This window comes from Rana temporaria, chromosome 3 (genome assembly GCF_905171775.1).
Source record: "Rana temporaria chromosome 3, aRanTem1.1, whole genome shotgun sequence".
NCBI classification, from domain to species: Eukaryota; Metazoa; Chordata; class Amphibia; order Anura; family Ranidae; genus Rana; species Rana temporaria.
Window position 1 is genome coordinate 446,202,662 of NC_053491.1, and position 22,778 is coordinate 446,225,439.

Consider the following 22,778-nt stretch of genomic DNA (forward strand, 5'->3'; position numbering starts at 1 on the left):
GGGGGGGGGATTCCTCCATCCACTGCTGGCTAAACGAAAAAAAAAATGGCTGGTCATAGACATTTCATTTTTATTTTTTTTTCAATCAACCAGCAGACCGATCGAATAACAAAAAAAAAAAATCATAAATAACGAAAAAAAAAAAAAAAAAAAAGGGAAAGGAGAAGCAGATATATAGCTGGATTCAGACAGCTTTACGCCGGCGTATCAGTAGAAACCAGATACGCTTAAATTAGGCTAAGATACAAGCGGCGTAAGTCTCCTACGACCTACACCGTCGTATCTTAGGGTGCAATATTTAGGCTGGCCGCTAGGTGGCGCTCCCGTTGAGTTTGACGTCGAATATGCAAATTACTAGATACACCGATACAGAAACGTACGTGAGCCCGGCGCATTTTTTTTACGTCGTTTACGTATGGCTTTTTCCAGGCGTAAAGTTAGTCGAACAAATAGCTGGCCTAGTCAATGTTAAGTATGGCCGTCGTTCCCACTTCGAAATTAGGAATTTTTACGTCGTTTGCGCAAGTCGTCCGTGAATGGGTCTGGACGTAATTTACATTCACGTCGAAACCAAGACGTCCTTGCGGCGTACTTTGGAGCAATGCACACTGGGATATGTACACAGACGGCGCATGCGCCGTTCGTAAAAAAACGTCAATCACGTCGGGTCACCAATCATTTACATAAAACACACCCCCTCATCTGAATTAGGCGCGCTTACGCCGGCCCCATTTACGATACGCCGCTGTAACTTAGGAGGCAAGTGCTTTGTGAATACAGCACTTGCCTCTCTGACTTACGGCGGCGTAAATACGATACGCTACGCCGCCTGAAAGATGCGCCAGGCTACCTGAATCTAGCTAATAGTCTATGGCCAGCTTTATCCTCTAGATTGAGGAGATCCTGTAATTTGTAAGACCACAACAGAATTTTTTTTGCAGAATTTAACATGGTGAAATGTGTATGTGTGACAAAGATGATTTTTTTTCTTTTTTTGCCCCGACATGCACTTTAAATACAGTCCCCATTATGATGTGAACAAGTTTTACAAGAACACAGCTATCCTCTGACATTTTTATGGAGATCTTAATAGCATTTAATATTCTGGCACTATGTTCTACAAATAGTGTGAAGGGTATGGTGACAGAGTTCTAGGAAGCTGATAATACAGACCTAGAGGCGACAGGTCATTACCTTCAATTTGAAATGAAGAAATAATGTCGATTTATTTGCCTGGCAGGGAATGTAAATACAATTGAAAGAAGAAAATGTGTTTATTCAATTCCCAATAAAAGTCTGAAGAGCCTCTCCCACCCTCTCACCTCTATGAGCATCTTATAGGCCTGGTCATCGCGAATTCGCCCCTCATTCCGGGCCTGATTGGCCAGACTGCAGAACCAAACACACGGAACCCAGTATTTGTTATAGGACGAGCGCAGATTCTCAAACTTCTTCCGTTCAAAGCGAGTCATAAACCCTGGAAAGACATTATTATTATTATTATTATTATTATTATTTCCTTCTGAACACTGGACTCCATGTTACCTAGCACTTCCTGTCTGTCACCCTGTAGTGGGAGGGACAGAGCCCATGTCACATAGCTCCTCCTATCAATGACAACCTGTAATGGGAGGTACAGGCTGTATGTCACATAGCTCCTCCTATCAATGACACCCTGTAATGGGAGGTACAGGCTCTGTCACATAGCTCCTCCTATCAATGACACCCTGTAATGGGAGGTACAGGCTGTATGTCACATAGCTCCTCCTATCAATGACACCCTGTAATGGGAGGTACAGGCTCTATGTCACATAGCTCCTCCTATGAATGACACCCTGTAATGGGAGGTACAGGCTCTGTCACATAGCTCCTCCTATCAATGACAACCTGTAATGGGAGGTACAGGCTCTATGTCACATAGCTCCTCCCATCAATGACACCCTGTAATGGGAGGTACAGGCTGTATGTCACATAGCTCCTCCCATCAATGACACCCTGTAATGGGAGGTACAGGCTCTGTCACATAGCTCCTCCTATCAATGACACCCTGTAATGGGAGGTACAGGCTGTATGTCACATAGTTCCTCCCATCAATGACATCCTGTAATGGGAGGTACAGGCCATGTCACATAGCTCCTCCTATCAATGACACCCTGTAATGGGAGGTACAGGCTGTATGTCACATAGCTCCTCCTATCAATGACACCCTGTAATGGGAGGTACAGGCTGTATGTCACATAGCTCCTCCTATCAATGACACCCTGTAATGGGAGGTACAGGCTGTATGTCACATAGCTCCTCCCATCAATGACACCCTGTAATGGGAGGTGCAGGCTGTATGTCACATAGCTCCTCCTATCAATGACACCCTGTAATGGGAGGTGCAGTCTGTATCACATAGCTCCTCCTATGAATGACAACCTGTAAGTACAGACTCTATGTCACATAGCTCCCTGTCAGTGTCACCCTGTGGTGGAGTATATGCAACCAGCACACCATAGATCCTGATCATATAGCCCAGATATCTGTTAAAGTGATCAAAAAAGTGAAAACGGTGGAAGTGTAACTATTATGCCCCTTTCACACTGGGGCGGCACCATTTTTAGCGGCGTTTTGTCGTAAATTTTGCAGCGCTACTCGGCCGCTAACGGGGCGATTTTGCCCCCCCCCCTGTGCTAGCGGCCGAGAAAGGGTTAAAAACCGCGGCAAAGCAGAGGCGGCATAGCCATGGAGCCCCATTGATTTCAATGGGCAGGAGCGCTGAAGGAGCGGTATACACATTGCTCCAAAGATGCTGCTAGCAGGACTTTTTTTACCCTCCTGCTAGCGCATCGCTCCAGTATGAAAGCCCTTGGGATTTTCACACTGTAGAGACAGCAGCGACTGTTTCAAGTTGGTTTGCAGGCGCTATTTTTAGCGTTATAGCGCCTGCAAAGCGACCCAGTGTGAAAGGGGTCTTAGGGGCTTCTTGTCAGGCATGTAATGATCACATGCCTATCAAAAGGGGTCCTGTGTGACTCCCAAATTGCTGCACTTGTGATGTGATTGCTTTAATAAATATCTGGACTATATGAGAAGGATCCATGGTATACTAGCGACATATATATTTTTCAAAGTGTTTGTTACCCCAACATTTCAAATTCATGGTATGTGCCAGCTGTATCATGTACTTGTATGAAAGGGAATCCTGTTCTCTTTGTATTGCTTGCTTTGTGTGAAATCCCTGGGGTTCCTGTCCATCCCCCTGCTTTCCTATTAACAACTGACCACACTAAACAGGAGAGCACAGCGAGCACTAGCTGTGCTGGGAACTCAGCCTGCTCTCCTCTAATAATAAGACTTTTCCCGACACGCCTCCCTTGCACAGCCTTTTACTAGGAAGATCAGTGTACTGTTGCTTCTCCTCCCCCTGCTCTTATGCAGCTGAGAACAGAGGGCATGTGATCACTTACAAAAAATGGATCTTTTTTTTTTTAATACAAAAATATTTTGCCTTTCATTTCTTTTTTAAAATAAATTAGTTGTTTTATAAGGCGATTGTTTACAATCACTTTAATGTTCATAGCAGTTAAGCAGCTGGTGGTTGTTGTAGCACCCACTTACTCTAGACTTCGCCCCGGGAAGAGTGCAATGGCAATATAAATAGTGTAGCGCCCCCTTACTTTCAGTATGGGCACTACGCTAAAGTTAGTGGGGAATGGGAGAGTTATTTTGCTCCCATTCATGATTATGTTAAATTTTGGGCTGCCGTCATTCCTGAACTGTCCTGTGGGTCAGTCTGCGCTCCAGGGGTGCTGTTTTCACCCCTGGGCGACAGGTGGCGCTAGAGGGGTTCTGGCAGAGCCACTTTTCCCCAGCAGCCAATTAGAGGAGTTTTCCCTCGTGGGGTATGCTGGGGAGGGGTATATCTGTGGCAGACGCCATCTTTATTGGTTCTTCCCGCGGGGTCCAGGTTCCAGGTGCGGCATCCACCTTTAGGGTGCGCACATCCAACGGACCCCGGCGATGGCCTTCCAGGCTGGAGTCGCATCCTACGCGGAGTTCCATGTTCCAGAGAGGGGCCCCAGTGACTTGCTGAGTCCCCAGTTCTATTAAGAGGATCCCAGGCTTGATGCCGTTCGATTGGGGGGGTTGGCTTGAGGAGAACCCGGAGGCAGGTTGTCCAACAGGTCTTGAACGACCCAATCGGGGATCTGGTGACCGGAGCGCTGACAGGTACACTTTGCTGTCATCCGGTGACCTATGCTAAAATCTACTGGGAGGATTCGCTCAATTCGTCCATTTGGCTCATTCAAAGTAATAGGCCTGTGGCAGAGGCCTAGAGCCAGGTCTGTGAGAGAGACCTGTTCCTCCCAGCAATCTAAAGTGACACTTTGGCTGCCAGGCTTGTGGCAGAGGTCTGTCCGGGGGCACTTCACCCACTCTGGATGGAGTGGCGACGAACTGTAATTGATACTACTGAGAGCAGGATTGCTCGGCTCATATCCAGGCCTGATACTGCGAAGTTCTCTCTCTTGCTTCATCAACCTTTTCTTCCCCTCTAATGTTGATGTTGGCCGTGTTGGCCTGGAAATAAAGCATTTGAAAACCTCTATTCATTGCCTGGACATTCGCTCACTGCTCTATTCTCCAACTGCACCCCTAGACAGCGCTAAGGTAACTTAATATGCCGATCCCAACAACAAACCAGCGGCTCCTGCGGGGGTAGCGCTACAATGGTGGGCATGGCAGGCTCTGTGGTGGGCATGGCAAGCTCCATATTGGTTATCTCAAGTTGGTCACACGACACAACATATGCATACGTAGCAATTCCACGACAAACCCACCCACAGTGCCAATAAACCTGGGTATGGTGAGAAGAAGGAGTACCCAACCCTATTCCTTCCTGCATGAACACAGTTCTTGATAGACCTCTTACCAAACCCAAGCACTGTCACATGGGAGATAGGGGTCTGTAGTTTTCCCAAATACCCCACCATGAGAAAAACAATTGTACAGGAACATTTATAGGCTCCTCCAGCAATCTAGATAGGCACATTGGCACCGTTCAATTGTTATGGCTTTTTCTTTCCAATATCAGCCTTTGTATATATTGTAGATTAACCATACGTGTCCTGTTGATGCTCAAAGGCCTATATCCAGTGCCGGCCCAAGACATTGTGCTGCCTGGTACCAAAAATGAAATGCTGCCCCCCCCCCCCCCAAAAAAAAATTACGCCCCCCACATCCATTATTTTATATCATGATAACTAAAAGTGGACCTATCATGACTCTATACATGTGTATAGGAGTATAAAAAGGACCTGTTATGGCTCTATTCATGCAATTAACCCCACAGTGGAGAGGAGAACGGGAGGAGCGGTCGGGCGGCAATTAGCCCCACAGTGGAGCTGGCGGAATGGGATGGCGTGCAGGCAGGAAATTTGCTGCCCCCCTGAAAGTGCTGCCTGGTACAATGGTACCATCGGGTCCCATGGTAGGGCCGGCCCTGCCTATATCACATAGCTGCCCATCATCTATGAATTTCTAGGCATGTTTACAGAGCAGAAAGCAAATATACTCAGAACATATTAACAAGAGCTCACCGGCCTCTACAACATGGTCTATAGTTGGAAACCTCTTAAAGGCCGCTGTGCTGACAGATCGCAAGATGAGTAATCCAGACAGGCTGCAATAACGCATGAGCGTCCGTCGGTACATCCTCCCCCGCTCGTCCGTACCGTGTACTGTAGCAGTGATGGCACACATGACCCGGTCTGGCATTGGCATGCACAGATACTGGTTCCACCACCTGTTCACAACCAGGGTGACATAGAAACCTGCAGGACACAAGAACAAGAGGGTCAGGGGATGAAGGGAAGGCCTAACGAGTAAGAATTAAAAAAAAAAAAAAAAAACACCACACACACACCCACACACAGGGGTAGATCCACAAAGAAATTACGCCGGCGTATCTACTGATACGCAGGCGTAATTTCAAAATTCCCTTGCAACGTCATTTGGAGCAATGCACCCTGGGAGTTTTTACGGACGGCGCATGCGCAGTTCGTTCGGCGCGGGGACGCGCTTCATTTAAATGAAACACGCCCCCTACCCGCCGAATTTGAATTCCGCGCCCTTACGCCGCGAGAGATACGCTACGCCGCCGTAACTTATGGCGCAGATTCGTTAAGGATTCAAACCAACTGAAAGTTACAGCGGCGTAGCGTATCTTAGATACGCTGCGCCCGGCGCAGATGTATGTGGATCTGCCCCACAATATCAAAACATGGGCCTCTAATACTTATGAAACTATAACTGCTCATTTACACTTGCTTTGGCTTTAACACACATTAACGGCTAGTTTACACTTGCTTCAAAACAAGGCTTCAGACGGGCTTCGTTAAAGCTCTCTGAACGCCAGTCAAAGCTCCCGTCGCTAAATAAAATGGTTAGCTTACAGTCCTGTTTACACCTTGCTTTTGCTTGGTGCTTTGGTGGGGTTTCGATGAGGCTTTGGTGGAGCTTCCATGGGGCTTTGGTGAGACTTCGAGCAAGCTTTGCCATAGACTTCTATGGAGGCTTCTAAGACGCTTTGAAATGCCACTAAAGCTACAAAGGGGTAAACATTTTGAAGTGAAGCAAGTTGTAAACTAACCATTTTATTTAGTGACAGGAGCTTTGACTGGTGTTCAGAAATCTTTAACAAAGCCTTTCCGAAGCCTTGTTTTGAAGCAAGTGTAAACTAGCCGTTAATGTGTGTTGAAGCCGAAACAAGTGTAAATGAGCCCCAACAGTGTTGAATGTAAAAACAAAAAATCTACCCAACACTATAACTATATATATATATATATATATATATATATATATATATATATATATATATATATATATATATATATATATATATATATATATCCAGATTCTCAGAGGAGATACGCCGTCGTATCTCTGAGTCCGGCCGATCGTATCTATGCGCCTGATTCATAGAAACAGTTACGCATAGATTTCCATTAGATCCGACTGGCGTAAGTCTCTTACGCCGTCGGATCGCAACTGCATATTTACGCTGGCCGATAGGGGCGTGTACGCTAATTTACACATCTAAATATGTAAATTAGCTAGATACGCGAATTCACGAACGTACGCCCGGCCGACACAGTACATTTACTCCGTTTACGTTAGGCTTTTCACGGCGTAAAGTTACCCTTGCTTTATGGTGGCGTAAGTGCGGCGTACCAATGTTAAGTATGGCCGTCGTTCCCGCGTCGCATTTTGAATTTTTTACGTCGTTTGCGTAATTCGTCCGTGAATGGGGCTGGACGTCATTTACATTCACGTCGAAACCAATGACGTCCTTGCGGCGTACTTTGGAGCAATGCACACTGGGAAATTCCACGGACGGCGCATGCGCCGTTCGGGAAAAACATCAATCACGTCGGGTCAAGCCTAATTTACATAACACACGCCCACCTCTTCACAATTTGAATTAGGCGGGCTTACGCCGGCCTATTTACGCTACGCCGCCGCAACTTTCTTTTAAGAATACGGCACTTGCCTGTAAAAGTTGCGGAGGCGTAACGTAAATAGGATACGTTACGCCCGCACAAAGTTACACCATCCTACGTGAATCTAGCCCATAGAGGGCGGTTGGTTGGGGTGTTGAATTTAAGGAAATTGCAGCAGAAGTCTTACCCAGCACGAAGGAAACCGGGATGAGATTGGCGTAGTTGTTGCAGTAAATTGACACTTTTTCAAAGCTGCGTTTCTGATTCTCATTGAGTAGGAACCTGTGGAAGAGAACAAAACCAGATCATGGTGGGCTGAGGGATCAACAACCTTCTTGGCAAGCGTTTCGAATTCCTACATCCCCAACTATTCAACCATACAAGAATGAATGGAAAGACATACCCTTTTAAGATTTTTTTAAATCGTTAGATAAATGCCAACAAGGCTAAATGTGGTTAGCATATTCCATTGAGCCGAATCGCATCAAAGTAAAACAGGAAGCTTTTCCAAAAATCGTACCCCCCAGGGTCGCATTGATGTTAATGGGCACCATTTAATATAATGTGATTTTCAATGTCTGGCAATTCTGTGCGACTCAAGTCCCATCAGAAATCGTATCAGTATTTCTATTGTAAACAAAAAATAAAAAGAAGAAATCGCACCAGTATGAACCAGCACCTAATCTGTTTATATTTTGCAGTCCCCCGTTTCTCCCCCCCCCCCCCCCCACCCCATCAACCTGCTAATATATATATATATATTTTTTAATAAAACCTCTTTCCATTACAATTCTTAAAGCGGTGGTTCACCCTCCTTAACATCATTATACCATTACATTCGGCATCGTAGCACGAGCTACGGTATGCCGGTCTTAAATTTTTAATCCCCGTACTGACTGTGCTATCGATCATTGAAGTTTCCGACTCCCACGGGGAATGGGCGTGCCTATGGAGAGGGAGGATGATTGACGGCCGGCTCTGGCACGTCACGCTCCCCGAAGACAGCCGGAGTAGGTCTCGGCTCTTCACGGCGCCTGCGCACAGGCTATGCGCAGGCGCCGTGAAGAGCCAAGCCTATTTCGGCTATTTCCGGAGGAGCGTGACGTGCCAGGGCCGGCCGTCAATCACCTTCCCTCTCCATAGGAACGCCCATTCCCCGGAATCTTCAATGAGCCATAGCACAGTGAGTACGGGGATAAAAAATGTAAGACCGGCATACTGTAGCTCGCGCTACGATGCCGAATGTAATGGTATAATAAAAAAAAAAAATTTTTTTTTTTTTAATAGGGTGAACCCCCGCTTTAAATTAGACCCAATAATGTCATCACTGGGTTCCCATGCTTCTCTATCCAATGTAAACAGAAAATGGCCAATGTCAGCCCTGATGCAAGCAGTCTCCTGGCTCTTGGGAGGATATACAAGGCCAGGTTCACATATGTGCAGTCGCAGGTTCGTGCGATAACGTGTCTCTCTAGATAAAGGGTTTGAGTGAGCGTGGTCACCCTTGGGGCACTATTTTTTCCACTACTGTGAGGCACCATTCCTTTCACTGACACCAACGATAAGCCACTATTCTTTTCATTGATGCCAAAAATTAATTCCTTCCACCAACACCAAAAATGGGGCATTCACTTCTTCCACTGACACCAATGATGGGGTATACTTCCTCCCACTGACCACGCACTTTTTTTTTTTTCCTCACCGACACCACCAATAAGGCACTTTTCCCCTCAAGATAAAGAATTGGGCACTGTTCCAATGAAAACAATGGGATACTTTTCCTCCCACTAATACCAATGATTGGCCATTATTCCTCCTCCCAGGGATGGACTGGCCATTGGGACTTTCCCAGTTGGCCGGCTTCAGGGACAGCGGACCGCCGCCCCCCCCTCCGCTCCTCTGTCTCTCCCCTCCCTCAGCGCTTACCTCCTCTCCCTCCCCACAGCACTCATCTGGGGGGGAACAGAGAAGCAGGGGGACAACAGAGGAGCATGGGGGAGGGGACAGACAGCTGACTCAACAGCTATGGCCTCGGAGTTTCTGACTCCTGCCTTATCTTGTCCCATTAGGTGCGGCACCGAACTGGAGTTGTCCGACCGCCATGGGAGAGACCTGTCAAAAGTCAAATGATCACTAGATCTGTAGGTACAGGCAGTTGTAGTTCTATGCAAATCTTCCTTGTCCTAGAAATGTCATGCCCGGCCCCCGCAGTCTTGCCCCACCTCTTATGCCTCCGTCTTGATGAAAAGGCTGAAGGTCAGTCACATTCACATAACAATAGGGAGGCTTAGAGGACAGGGCCAGGCTCCAATTCATTTGAAAATGTGAGATTTGCATATAACTGTAGCTGTTATACCTTAAAGCGGTTGTATACCCTGTTATTTTTATTTTTTTTACACCTGTAAAGGAAAAGCCATAATGAGCTAGTATGCACTAAAATGGGACTAAAAACTAAAAATGTAAATTTTAGTCCCAAGACTAAAACTAAATCGAAATTTGCTGCCAAAATTAACACTGTAAAACAGTAGATTATATACAGTAAATCATGTTATTACAGCAGCAGCAGGGGGGCAGACCCTGACAGGAGCCTACAGGCGGGGGGGGGGGGGGAGACAAGAGGAGAGACAGCAGGGCTGATGGAGGCATGTAAACTGACCACAGTGTCAATGCTAAGCAGCTATGATTACCGTGGTCAGTTTACATAAAAGGTGGGGAAAACCTGACAGGATCAGCCAGGGTTTTTTTTTTTGTAGATGTTACAGGGGGTCAAATGACACGGGACAAGCACTGTGTCATACAAATAACATGCTTTAAAAGGCATAGGATCCATTTTTCTTTTGGGTTAACGTACACTTTAAGGTCACTTCTGCTTACGTATTGCTACATCACAAATTTAGATTATCGTAGAACTGCTTCGAAAGCGGCATTTTTTGTACGATATTCTGATCGTGTGTACTGGGTTTAAACACTTAAGGACCCCTTCACGCCCATATATGTCGGCAGAATGACACGGCTGGGCACATCAACGTATATGTACGTTGTCCTTTAAGCCCAGCCGTGGGGTTGCGGGCAGGCGCGCGCCCTCCCGCGACTCGGTCCGAAGCTCCGTGACCGCTGGACTCGCGGACCCGATCGCCGCTGGAGTCCGGAGCTGAAGAACGGGGAGAGCCATGTTTAAACATGGCTTCCCCGTTCTTCACTGTGGCGGCGTCATCGATCGTGTGATCCCTTTTATAGGGGGACACAATCGATGACATCACACCTACAGCCACACCCCCCTACAGTTGTAAACACACTTGAGGTCACACATAACCCCATCAGCGCCCCCTGTGGTTTACTCCCAAACTGCAATTGTCATTTTCACAATAAACAATGCATTTTAAATGCATTTTTTGCTGTGAAAATTACAAATGGTCCCAAAAATGTGTCAAAATTGTTCGAAGTGTCCGCCATAATGTCGCAGTCACAAAAAAACAAAACAAAAAAAAAAAACACTGATCGCCGCCATTAGTAGTAAAAAAATAATAATTAATAAAAATGCAATAAAACTACCCCCCATTTTGTAAACGCTATAAATTTTGCGCAAACCAACTGATAAACGCTTATTGCGTTTTTTTTTACCAAATATAGGTAGAAGAATACGTATCGGCCTAAACTGAGGAATTTCTTTTTTTTTTATATATTTTTGGGGGATATTTATTATAGCAAAAAGTAAAAAAATATTGTATTTTTTTCAAAATTGACGCTCTATTTTTGTTTATAGCGCAAAAAATAAAAACCGCATAGGTGATCAAAATACCACCAAAAGAAAGCTCTATTTGTGGGAAAAAAAGGACGCCAATTTTGTTTGGGAGCCATGTGCAATTGTCAGTTAAAGCGACGCAGTGCCGAATCGCAAAAAGGGGCAAGGTCCTTTAGCTGCATTTTGGTCCGGGTCTTAAGTGGTTAAGTCATACAAGGTAGTGAACCACAATAGAAATTTTAATTTAATTCCCCACTATTCTCAATTTGCGAGTACAATGATATGCAAGTAGTTCAGTTTCTGTTAATCCAACTCATGCTGCAACTCCCCCCTACAAAGGACTGAACCCAACGTACCTGTATGTAATACTGAGCGTCAGATACATGAGAAAGAAGGCCAGAAACTCTTTGTACAATAGCTTGTAAATGCTGCCTCTCCATAGCAGCAGGAGCTTATAGAACCCACCGAATCGTGCATTTGCCACCCGTGCTGTGTATGTGACCGTCATGACACCCAGCTACACGGCACAACACAGGGACCTGGAAAGAGAAAAATGTAAATTTAAAAAAAAAAAGGTAATCAGACATTCAGAGGCTAGGCTACTGTAATAAAATATTACAGGTATAAGACTCTTGGGAGCTGGGTTACTGTAATAAGATATTACAGGGGTCAGGGCCATATTTAGGCAGGGCAAAAGGGGCAACTTCCCTGGGCCCGGTCATTGTTGTGGGGCGCAAAGCAGCTGCCTCATACTTGCCGACTATCATAGTTTAAATTCCCTTGAAGTTTTAGTCCTGTGCTGTGTTCTGATATCTCAGTGTGAAGTGCTGCTTTTAATGCTGCCCAGCTCTGCCCTATTGTGTACAGATGACTCAGCTGCAGACCCTGGCATTCATATGCCAAAACCGGGAGCATTCATATGTAAATAGCGGCGCCTGACAGCATGGATATGTAAATAAAGGCTGCATTCATATGTATATCATGCCCCTCTGCAGTAAGGAGATGATGTGCTGTAACCTACAGCAACCAATCAGTGAGCAGTATTACTGTACAGTAATATCTAGCAATCAAACAACAAGCAGAAATCATGTGCTGTAACTTCTAGCAACTAATCAGTGAGCCGTAATGTGTGCTGTAACCTCTAGCAACCAGTCAGTAAGTGGTAATTATATGCTGTAACCTTTGGCAACCAATCACAGCCTGATCTGATACAGTAAACGGATTTCAAGTCTAGCTGATATTTATTTTAAGTCTCAGAGCACGTGAAGAGCGAAATTGCATTGGAGGGGGGCAAGATTTTTCTTGCTCAGGGTCCAATCAATATTAAAGATGGCCCTGACAGGTGTAATAAGACATTTAGGAGCCGGGTTACTGTAATAAGATATTACAGGGGTAATAAGACACACAGGTTACCGTAATAAGATATTACAGGGGTAATAAGACACTTGGAAGCCGGGTTACTGTAATAAGATATTACAGGGGTAATAAGACATTCAGGAGCTGGGTTACTGTAATAAGATATTACAGGGGTAATAAGACACTCAGGAGCTGGGTTATTGTAATAAGATATTACAGGGGTAATAAGACACTTGGAAGCCGGGTTACTGTAATAAGATATTACAGGGGTAATAAGACATTCAGGAGCTGGGTTACTGTAATAAGATATTACAGGGGTAATAAGACACTCAGGAGCTGGGTTATTGTAATAAGATATTACAGGGGTAATAAGACACTCAGGAGCTGGGTTACTGTAATAAGATATTACAGGGGTAATAAGACACTCGGGAGCTGGGTTATTGTAATAAGATATTATAGGGGTAATAAGACACTCAGGAGCCGGGTTACTGTAATAAGATATTACAGGGGTAATAAGACACTCAGGAGCTGGGTTACTGTAATAAGATATTACAGGGGGGTAATAAGACATTCAGGAGCTGGGTTACTGTAATAAGATATTACAGGGGTAATAAGACACTCAGGAGCCGGGTTACTGTAATAAGATATTACAGGGGTAATAAGACATTCAGGAGCTGGGTTACTGTAATAAGATATTACAGGGGTAATAAGACACTCAGGAGCTGGGTTACTGTAATAAGATATTACAGGGGTAATAAGACATTCAGGAGTCGGGTTACTGTAATAAGATATTACAGGGGTAATAAGACATTCAGGAGTCGGGTTACTGTAATAAGATATTACAGGGGTAATAAGACACTCAGGAGCTGGGTTACTGTAATAAGAGATTACAGGGGTAATAAGACACTCAGGAGCCGGGTTACTGTAATAAGATATTATAGGGGTAATCAGACACTCAGGAGCTGGGTTACTGTAATAAGATATTACAGGGGTAATAAGACACTCAGGAGCCGGGTTACTGTAATAAGATATTACAGGGGTAATAAGACACTCAGGAGCCGGGTTACTGTAATAAGATATTACAGGGGTAATAAGACACTCAGGAGCCGGGTTACTGTAATAAGATATTATAGGGGTAATCAGACACTCAGGAGCTGGGTTACTGTAATAAGATATTACAGGGGTAATAAGACACTCAGGAGCCGGGTTACTGTAATAAGATATTACAGGGGTAATAAGACACTCAGGAGCCGGGTTACTGTGTTTAACTGCATTACTGATCCATTGTCTCCATCACTGATTAGTGACATTTCTGGATGTCCATTACTGACCTCCATTGGATGAGAACAGGTAGGATAGGTTTTATGGGGAATGTTAAGCAATATGTTCCCACCTTCAATGTATGTACAAGTGCCCGACACTTTTATTATCGTCTGTCTAGTCGATATCCCGTTTGCTTCTCGAGGTGTTCATACATTCCTGACAATAGCAAGCGCTGGAAAGTTCATTGGATTTTAGGATTGAGTCATCCTGGCCAAGGACAGGTTAAGTCCATATAAAACAAACGAGCAGCACAGGTGCAGAGATAACCAGACTCATTCCCATGGATCTCCACCATGGCCTCCTCTCTCCGGGGTCAGGAGATGATTGCCTTGTTCCATAGAAGCCTCATTCTCCCTTTGAGGCTCTGGTGAGATAACGCAGGGGGAGTTTGATTAGTTATGGAGGGGAACTTTCTTGGTGACACTTTGATAAATGAAGAAGTCTTATCTGAGAGTCTTATCTGTTAAGTAACATGTGCAGAAATCACAGACTGACATTACTCCAGCTATATGTAGTGACAAATGAATTTCCCATAATGATAATAATCCCATAGTCAAAATAAAAAGAAGAAAAAAAAGAAAGAAAGAAAAAAAAAAAGAAAGAAGAAGAAAAAGAAAAAAGAAGAAAAAGAAGAAAAAAGAAAAAAAGAAAGAAAAAGAAGAAAAAAGAAAAAAAGAAAGAAAAAGAAGAAAAAAGAAAGAAAAAGAAAAAAGAAAGAAGAAGAAGAAGAAAGGGGTGCGTGATTGTATGATTTTTTTGCATGCACTAATGTACAGATTCTTTTTCCCCTGAAATTATGTTTCCCACTGTATAGAATATAGATCATCACTGTTATTTATGGGCCTCAAGAAATTTCATATTACAAACACTATATTACCAAAAGTATTGGGACGCCTGCCTTTACACGCACATGAACTTTAATGGCATCCCAGTCTTAGTCCATAGGGTTCAGTATTGAGTTGGCCCCTTTGCAGCTATAACAGCTTCAACTCTTCTGGGAAGGTTGTCCACAAGGTTTAGGAGTGTCTATGGGAATGTTTGACCATTCTTCCAGAAGGGTATTTGTGAGGTCAGGCACTGATGTTGGGCGAGAAGGCCTGGCTCGCAGTCTCCGCTTCAATTCATCCCAAAGGTGTTCTATCAGGTTGAGATCAGGACTCTGTGCAAGCCAGTCAAGTTCCTCCATCCAAAACTCGCTCATCCATGTCTTTATCGACCTTGCCTTGTGCACGGGTCCAAGTCATTTGGTGGAGGGGGGATTATGGTGTGGGGTTGTTTTTCAGGAGTTGGGCTTGGCCCCTTAGAACTCTTAAGGCATCAGCATACACCAAGACATTTTGGACAATTTTATGCTCTCATTCATGTGGGAACAGTTTGGGGATGGCCCGTTCCTGTTCCAACATGACTGCACACCAGTGCACAAAGCCAGGTCCATAAAGACATGGATGAGCGAGTTTTGGGGTGGAGGAACTTGACTGGCCTGCTCAGAGACCTGACTCAACCCGATAGAACACTGCAAGCCAGGTCTTCTCGCCTACATCAGCGCCTTATCACCACCCTCTACGCGTCTTTGAATGGCTGGTCATCCTTCACCTCTCTTTCATATGTAGCCCAGTGGTAACGAGATTTGGGTACGGAGATCGATCCGGCGGACTGGAGGAGGGCTTGGTCTTCGATTGCCAATTGCTCCTTCAATACTGCAACTTTGGAGGCAGCATAGAAAGTGTTTTTACGATGGTACTGTGTTCCAGTACATATTGCTCGTGCCAACCCAGCTTCTTGTGATCACCGTTTTTCCAGGGGTGTGGCCATCACTGGGATGCTCTGCATACTTGGTGGACCTGCCCCTGATTGGTGGGCTTCGGGTCCTGAGTGTTTGGTTTGCTTTATCCCCCGTTTCATTTAACCATCTGAAAGGAGGCTAAATTTGCTTTGCTACATTGCCCAGGCCAGGCCCATTTGCTTGTCAGCAGAAATTGGCAACCTACCTTGTTTATAGCCGCTAAAAAGGATGATTGGCCAGGCATGGAAGAAACCTACGATTCCTTTCCAGGGAGTGAGATACCGCTTGATGGCCATGGATGGTTAATGAACAAATGTCCAGTATTCTTAAACACACACATGCTAAGTTCCTAAGTCTGGGAACCATGGTTGACGTATGTCTTTCCCGATCTCCCTCCGGCAAGTGCGAGTCGGCTCTAACTGGTATCTTGTGCAACACCGGATCCCCTATTCTTTCATCTTATCTTTCCCTTATCCTTCCTTATCTCTCCGTTCTTTTTCTTGTATCGGGCTCCTAAGCCCATCTTAGTTGTCTATAGATGCCCAGGACTATTTAATATAAAGTGCTAAAGATACGGGTACTGGCTACTTTTGGACTCAATGGGGTTAGCCCCAAACTATATGTATGTTCCAGTTAAAGTGGAGGTTCACCCGGAAATGTAAATTTTTAACATTAGATTGAGGCTCATTTTGTCAAGGGGAATCGGGTAGTTTTTTTAAAATCAAAGCCGTACTTACTGTTTTAGAGAGCGATCTTCTCCGCCGTTTCTGGGTATGGTCTTCGGGACTGGGCAATCCTATTTGATTGACAGTCTTCCGACGGTCGCATCCATCGCGTCACGATTTTCTGAAAGTAGCCGAACGTTGGTGCGCAGGCGCAGTATAGAGCCACACCAACGTTCAGCTTCTTTCGGCTACTCGTGACGCGATAGATGCGACCGTCGGAAGCCTGTCAATCAAATAGGAATGCCCAGTGCCAAAGACCATACCCAGAAGCGGCGGAGAAGATCGCTCTCTAAAACGGTAAGTACTGCTTCGTTTTTAAAAAAACTACCTGATTCCCCTTGACAAAATGAGCATCAATCTAATGTTAAAAAATTTTTTTGGGTGAACTCCCGCTTTAAGATTTCTGTGCTTGTTAAATTGGGGGCCTTCCCTTCTTTGTTTACTCCCCTTCACCCCGATATACGTAGGCAGAATGGCACATCAACGTACCTGTACGTTGCCCTTTAAGCCCAGCCGTGGGGTTGCGCGCGCCGCGGACCGATCGCCGCTGGAGTCCCGCGATCGGTCCCCGGAGCTGAAGAACGGGGAGAGCCGTGTGTAAACACAGCTTCCCCGTTCTTCACTGTGGCGGCGTCACTGATCGTGTGTTCCCTTTTATAGGGAAACACAATCAATGACGTCACACCTACGGCCACACCCCCCTACAGTTTGAAACAGAAATGCGGTCACACTTAAAGCTGCAGTTCTTCCTAAAAAAAAAAAAAAAAAATGTTAAGATTAGATTCATGCTCATTTTGTCTAGGGGAATCGGCTAGTTTTTTTTAAAAACGAAGCAGTACTTAGCGTTTTAGAGAGCGATCTTCTCCGCCGCTTCCGGGTATGGGTCTTCGGGACTGGGCGTTCCTTCTCGATTGACAGTCTTCCGACGGTCGCATCTATCGCGTCACGAGTAGCCAAAAGAAGCCAAGCGTCGGTGCGGCGCTATACGGCGACTGCGCACCGACGTTCGGCTACTTTCGGAAAATCGTGACGCGATAGATGCGACCGTCGGAAGCCTGTCAATCAAGAAGAAACGCCCAGTCCCGAAGACCATACCCGGAAGCGGCGGAGAAGATCTCTCTCTAAAACGGTAAGTACAGCTTCAATTTTTAAAAAAAACACCCGATTCCCCTTGACAAAATGAGCATCAATCTAATGTTAAAAAATAAATTTTGGGTGAACTCCCGCTTTAAGATTTCTGTGCTCCTTAAATTGGGTGCCTTCCCTTCTTTGTTTACGCCCCTTTACCCCGATATACGTAGGCAGAATGGCACATCAACGTACCTGTACGTTGCCCTTTAAGCCCAGCCATGGGGTCGCGCGAGCTGCGGACCCGATCGCCGCTGGAGTCCCGCGATCGTTCCCCGGAGCTGAAGAATGGGGAGAGCGGTGTGTAAACACAGCTTCCCCGTTCTTCACTGTGGCGGCGTCATTGATCGTGTGTTCCCTTTTATAGGGAAACACAATCAATGACGTCACACCTACGGCCACACCCCCCTACAGTTAGAAACAGAGATGAGGTCACACTTAACCCCTTCAGCGCCCCCTTGTGGTTAACTCCCAAACTGCAATTGTCATTTTCACAGTAAACAATGCATTTTTTGCTGTGAAAATGACAATGGTCCAATAAATGTGTCATAAATTGTCTGCCATAATGTCGCAGTCACGAAAAAAAAAAAAAAAAGAAAAAACCGCTGATCGCCGCCATTAGTAGTAAAAAAATTAATAATTAATAAAAATGCAGTAAAACTATCCCCTATTTTGTAAACTCTATAAATTTTGCGCAAACCAATCGATAAACGCTTATTGCGATTTTTTTTTACCAAAAATAGGTAGAATACGTATCGGCCTAAACTGAGGAAAAATATATATATATTGTTGGGGGATATTTATTATAGCAAAAAGTAAAAATTATTGCATTTTTTTCAAAATTGTTGCTATATTTTTGTTTATAGCGCAAAAAATAAAAACCGCAGAGGTGATCAAATACCACCAAAAGAAAACTCTATTTGTGGGAAAAAAAGGACGCCAATTTTGTTAGGGAGCCACGTCGCACGACCACGCAATTGTCAGTTAAAGCGATGTAGTGCCGAATCGCAAAAACTGGCCGGGTTCTTTAGCTGCCTAAAGGTCCGGGTCTTAAGTGGTTAATGTCTAAACTGCTGGCAACAAAAGTGAGTACACCGCTAAGTGAAAATGTCCAAATTGGGCCCAAGGTGTCAATATTTTGTGTGGCCACCATTATTTTCCAGCACTGCCTTAACCCTCTTGGGCAAGGAGTTCACCAGAGCTTCACTGGTTGGCCCGTGGCGTCCTCTTCCATGATGTTATCACGGAGCTATTGGATGTTAGAGACCTTGCGCTCCTCCACCTCCAGTTTGAGAATGCCCCACAGATGCTCAATAGGGTTTAGGTCTGGAGACATACTTGGTCAGTCCATCACCTTTTACCCTCAGCTTCTTTAGCAAGGCAGTGGTCATCTTGGAGGTGTGTTTGGGGTCGTTATGTTGGAATACTGCCCTGCGGCCCAGTCTCCGAAGGGAAGGGATCATGCTCTGCTTCAGTATGTCACAGTACATGTTGGACTTCACGTTTCCCTCAAGGAACTGTTGCTCCCCAGCAGGGCAGGACTTAGGGTGGTGGGGGCCCCTGGGCTTGAGTCACTTTTGGGCCCTACCTTCTATACATTACTTTAAATAGAACAAAATGATACACAATTCTGGATAAACGGATGGGGACGTGTCCCCCATACGTCTGTTTTTAGCGGGTCGGATGTCAGCGGACATGTCTCCGCTGATATCCGACGCTCCATAGCGATGCGATAGCGATAGTAATGTGCGCCCGCTCTCTGTGAATCTGGGTCAAAGGGTCGTAGCTTTTAACCACTTGCCGACCGCCGCATGTATATGTACATCCACAGAATGGCACGTACATGTACGCCCATGCCTTTCCGCGCGCCAGGGGTCCGATCGGGACCCCCCCCCCCGCTACATGCGGTGGTCGGATACCCGCGGGGAGCGATCCGGGATGACGGCGCGGCTATTCGTTTATAGCCGCTCCGTCGCGATCGCTCCCCGGAGCTGAAGAACGGGGAGAGCCGTATGTAAACACGGCTTCCCCGTGCTTCACTGTGGCGGCTGCATCGATCGAGTCATCCCTTTTATAGGGAGACTCGATCGATGACGTCAGTCCTACAGCCACACCCCCCTACAGTTGTAAACACACACTAGGTGAACCCTAACTCCTACAGCGCCCCCTGTGGTTAACTCCCAAACTGCAACTGTCATTTTCACAATAAAGAATGCAATTTAAATGCATTTTTTGCTGTGAAAATGACAATGGTCCCAAAAATGTGTCAAAATTGTCCGAAGTGTCCGCCATAATGTCGCAGTCACGAAAAAAAAAAAATTAATAAAAATGCAATAAAACTATCCCCTATTTTGTAAACGCTATAAATTTTGCGCAAACCAATCGATAAACGCTTATTGCGATTTTTTTTAACAAAAATAGGTAGAAGAATATGTATCGGCCTAAACTGAGGAAAAAAAAAATTTATATATGTTTTTGGGGGATGTTTATTATAGCAAAAAGTAAAAAATATTGAATTTTTTTCAAAATTGTCGCTCTATTTTTGTTTATAGCGCAACAAATAAAAAACTGCAGAGGTGATCAAATACCACCAAAAGAAAGCTCTATTTGTGGAGGAAAAAAAGGACGCCAATTTAGTTTGGGAGCCACGTCGCACGACCGCGCAATTGTCTGTTAAAGCGACGCAGTGCCGAATCGCAAAACCTGGCCTCGGCATTTAGCAACAAAATGGTCCGGGGCTTAAGTGGTTAAAAAAAAATAATAAAAAAAAAGGGAAAAACATAAATAAAAAAAATTGTTGCATCATCAAAAAAATAACATTATCCAGACCCACAAACCTCAGTCACAGTGTGAGCAGCCCACACAGTAGGAGGATTTATACAGTCCTGGTTGTATTCCTTTGTTCCAGATAAAAATAAAAAACCACAATAGACATTGCATTTTTATTGGATTAGTCAGCATTCCTCCACTTTCCCTGCACTTGACTCTATCCAGTGTAGTCCTTCAGACATACAGACCAGAGAATTCAGGCTTTGCTGGGTAAACCAGCCCTACGACCTAAGAGGACCTGTACAAACTGACCGCAGCTTGCCACATAACTCGGGGCAACAAAAAAGCTTCATAAATAAATAATACGATCGATCAGTAAACCTTATTTTCGCAGAAAATCGCCCAGAAATAACATATTTCTGTAGAAACAGGCTTACCTAGAAATTTGCAGCGATAATCAGGACACGGCTGGACTCAAACAGGCCGGGCAGCCTTCTGAGATGGTCACAGACAGGTAGACTTGTCATGCTGGCGGATTCCAGAACGTTCCGCACACAGCAGGTAATCGCAGGAGGATGTGACCGGCGGGGTTCATACCGATCAGTTCCAAGAGTGCTAATTGAATTAGAGCGACTGAAACCTCAAACTGTAAAGGAAATGAGGGCCGAATTAAACATTAGAAAAACGCGTGTCAGAATCCATCCCCTCAAGGGACCTAAGGGCGTGCTTTTGTCAACCCCATGAAGGGTTAGGACCCTACCCTGAACCCCCTGGGGTTGCAAGGCTCCTGACAGGGACAATTTTGGTGGTTAAAGAACGGGCCACTTTTTGCGATTCGGCAGTGCGTCGTTTTAACTGACAATTGCGCAGTGATGCGACGTGGCTCCCAAACAAAATTGATGTCCTTTTTTCTCCACAAATAGAGCTTTCTTTTGGTGGTATTTAATCACATCTGCGATTTTTTTTTTGCGCTATAAAAAAAACGACAATTTTGAAAAAAAAACAATAATTTTTGCTATAATAAATCCCCCCCCAAAATATATATAAGTTTAGGCCGATAGTTATTCTACTTATTTTTGGTAAAAAAAAAACGCAATAAGCGTTGATTAATTGGTTTGCGCAAAAGTTATAGCGTTTACAAAATAGGGGATAATTTTATTGCATTTTTAATAATCATTTTTTTTTTACTAGTAATGGCGGCAATCAGTGATTTTTTTGTGATTGCGACATTATGGTGGACACATCGGACACTTTTGACACATTTTTGGGAGGGACATTGTCATTTTCACAGCGAAAAGTGCTTTAAAAATTAACTGATTACTGTGAAAATGACAATGGCAGTGAAGGGGTTAACCACTAGGGGGCGCTGAGGGGTTAAGTGTGCCCTAAGGGAGCGATTGTTACTGTAGTGGGGCGTGGCTGGCCGTGTGACGTCGCTGATGGTCGTTCCCTATAACAGGGAACAGACGAACAGTGACAAGCCACAGAGAAGAAGATGGAAGGTTTGTTTACACTCACCCCTCCCCGTTCTTCAGCTCCTGTGACCCGATTGTGGGTCACCGGCGGCGATCGGGTCCGCGGAGCTTCGGACAGGGTCGCGAGCGCACGACCAACGGCTAGGCACTTAAAGGGCAACGTACCAGTACGTGCCTGTGCCCAGCTGTGCCATTCTGCCAACGTATATCGGCATTAGGCGGTCCTCAAAAAAACATAATGTCTTCATCAGTTTAGGCCAATATATATTCTTCTACATTTTGTTTTTTTACAAAAAATAACACATTTATGGTGGTACTGTGACATTATGGCGGACAGATCGGACACTTTTGACATATTTTTGGAACCATTGACATTTATACAGCGATCAGTGCTATAAAAATGCACAGATTACTGTGTAAGGCTTCATGTACACGGGATGTTTTTACAACCTTAACTGAATGATTTAACTTGACAGATAGTAACCCACGTTTAAAATGTCCATTTTGCCATGTCTTCCTTCCACGTTTAGCCGCATTTGTGTTTTTTTTTTTAACCACTAGGGGCACGCGCTATAGTCGAATGACGGCTACAGAGCGGACCCCAATTGCCGGGAGGACGTCAATAGACGTCCTCCCCTTTGCGCGTGCGCCGTGATCACTAAGTCACTGAGACTTACTCCTGGCCCCTTACCACGTGATCAGCTGTCAGCCAATGGCAGCTGATCACGTGATGAAAACAAAATTCGATAATCTTTTTTTTTTCCCCCTCGCACTGACAGCGTGAGAAACGATTGTAAACCACCCTGTGTACATGTACTGATAAAATAGAGGAGAGTTCAGGGGCAGTTGAAAAAAAAATGCCCAACTGCTCCTAAACGTCCGTTTACCAGCAGCAGTGTACATGAGGCCTAAATGTCACCGGCAGAGAAGGGGTTAACACTAGGGGCCGATCAATGGGTTAAATTTGTTCCCTAGATGTGTTCTTACTGT

The 22,778-nt window shown here is 45.0% G+C and overlaps 1 protein-coding gene across 1 annotated transcript in view; it reads right to left on the minus strand.

Moving 5' to 3' along the window:
* BEST2 (bestrophin 2) overlaps positions 1 to 22,778 on the minus strand; it is a 42,549-nt gene that overhangs the window by 11,616 nt on the left and 8,155 nt on the right. Inside the window, exons 2-5 of the mRNA XM_040346553.1 lie at positions 11,586 to 11,768; positions 7,675 to 7,769; positions 5,586 to 5,819; positions 1,323 to 1,477 (exon numbers count right to left, since the gene is read on the minus strand). Of these exons, the coding sequence (XP_040202487.1) occupies positions 1,323 to 1,477; positions 5,586 to 5,819; positions 7,675 to 7,769; positions 11,586 to 11,737 (636 nt within the window). The 5' untranslated portion in view covers positions 11,738 to 11,768. The remainder of the gene's footprint in view (positions 1 to 1,322; positions 1,478 to 5,585; positions 5,820 to 7,674; positions 7,770 to 11,585; positions 11,769 to 22,778) is intronic.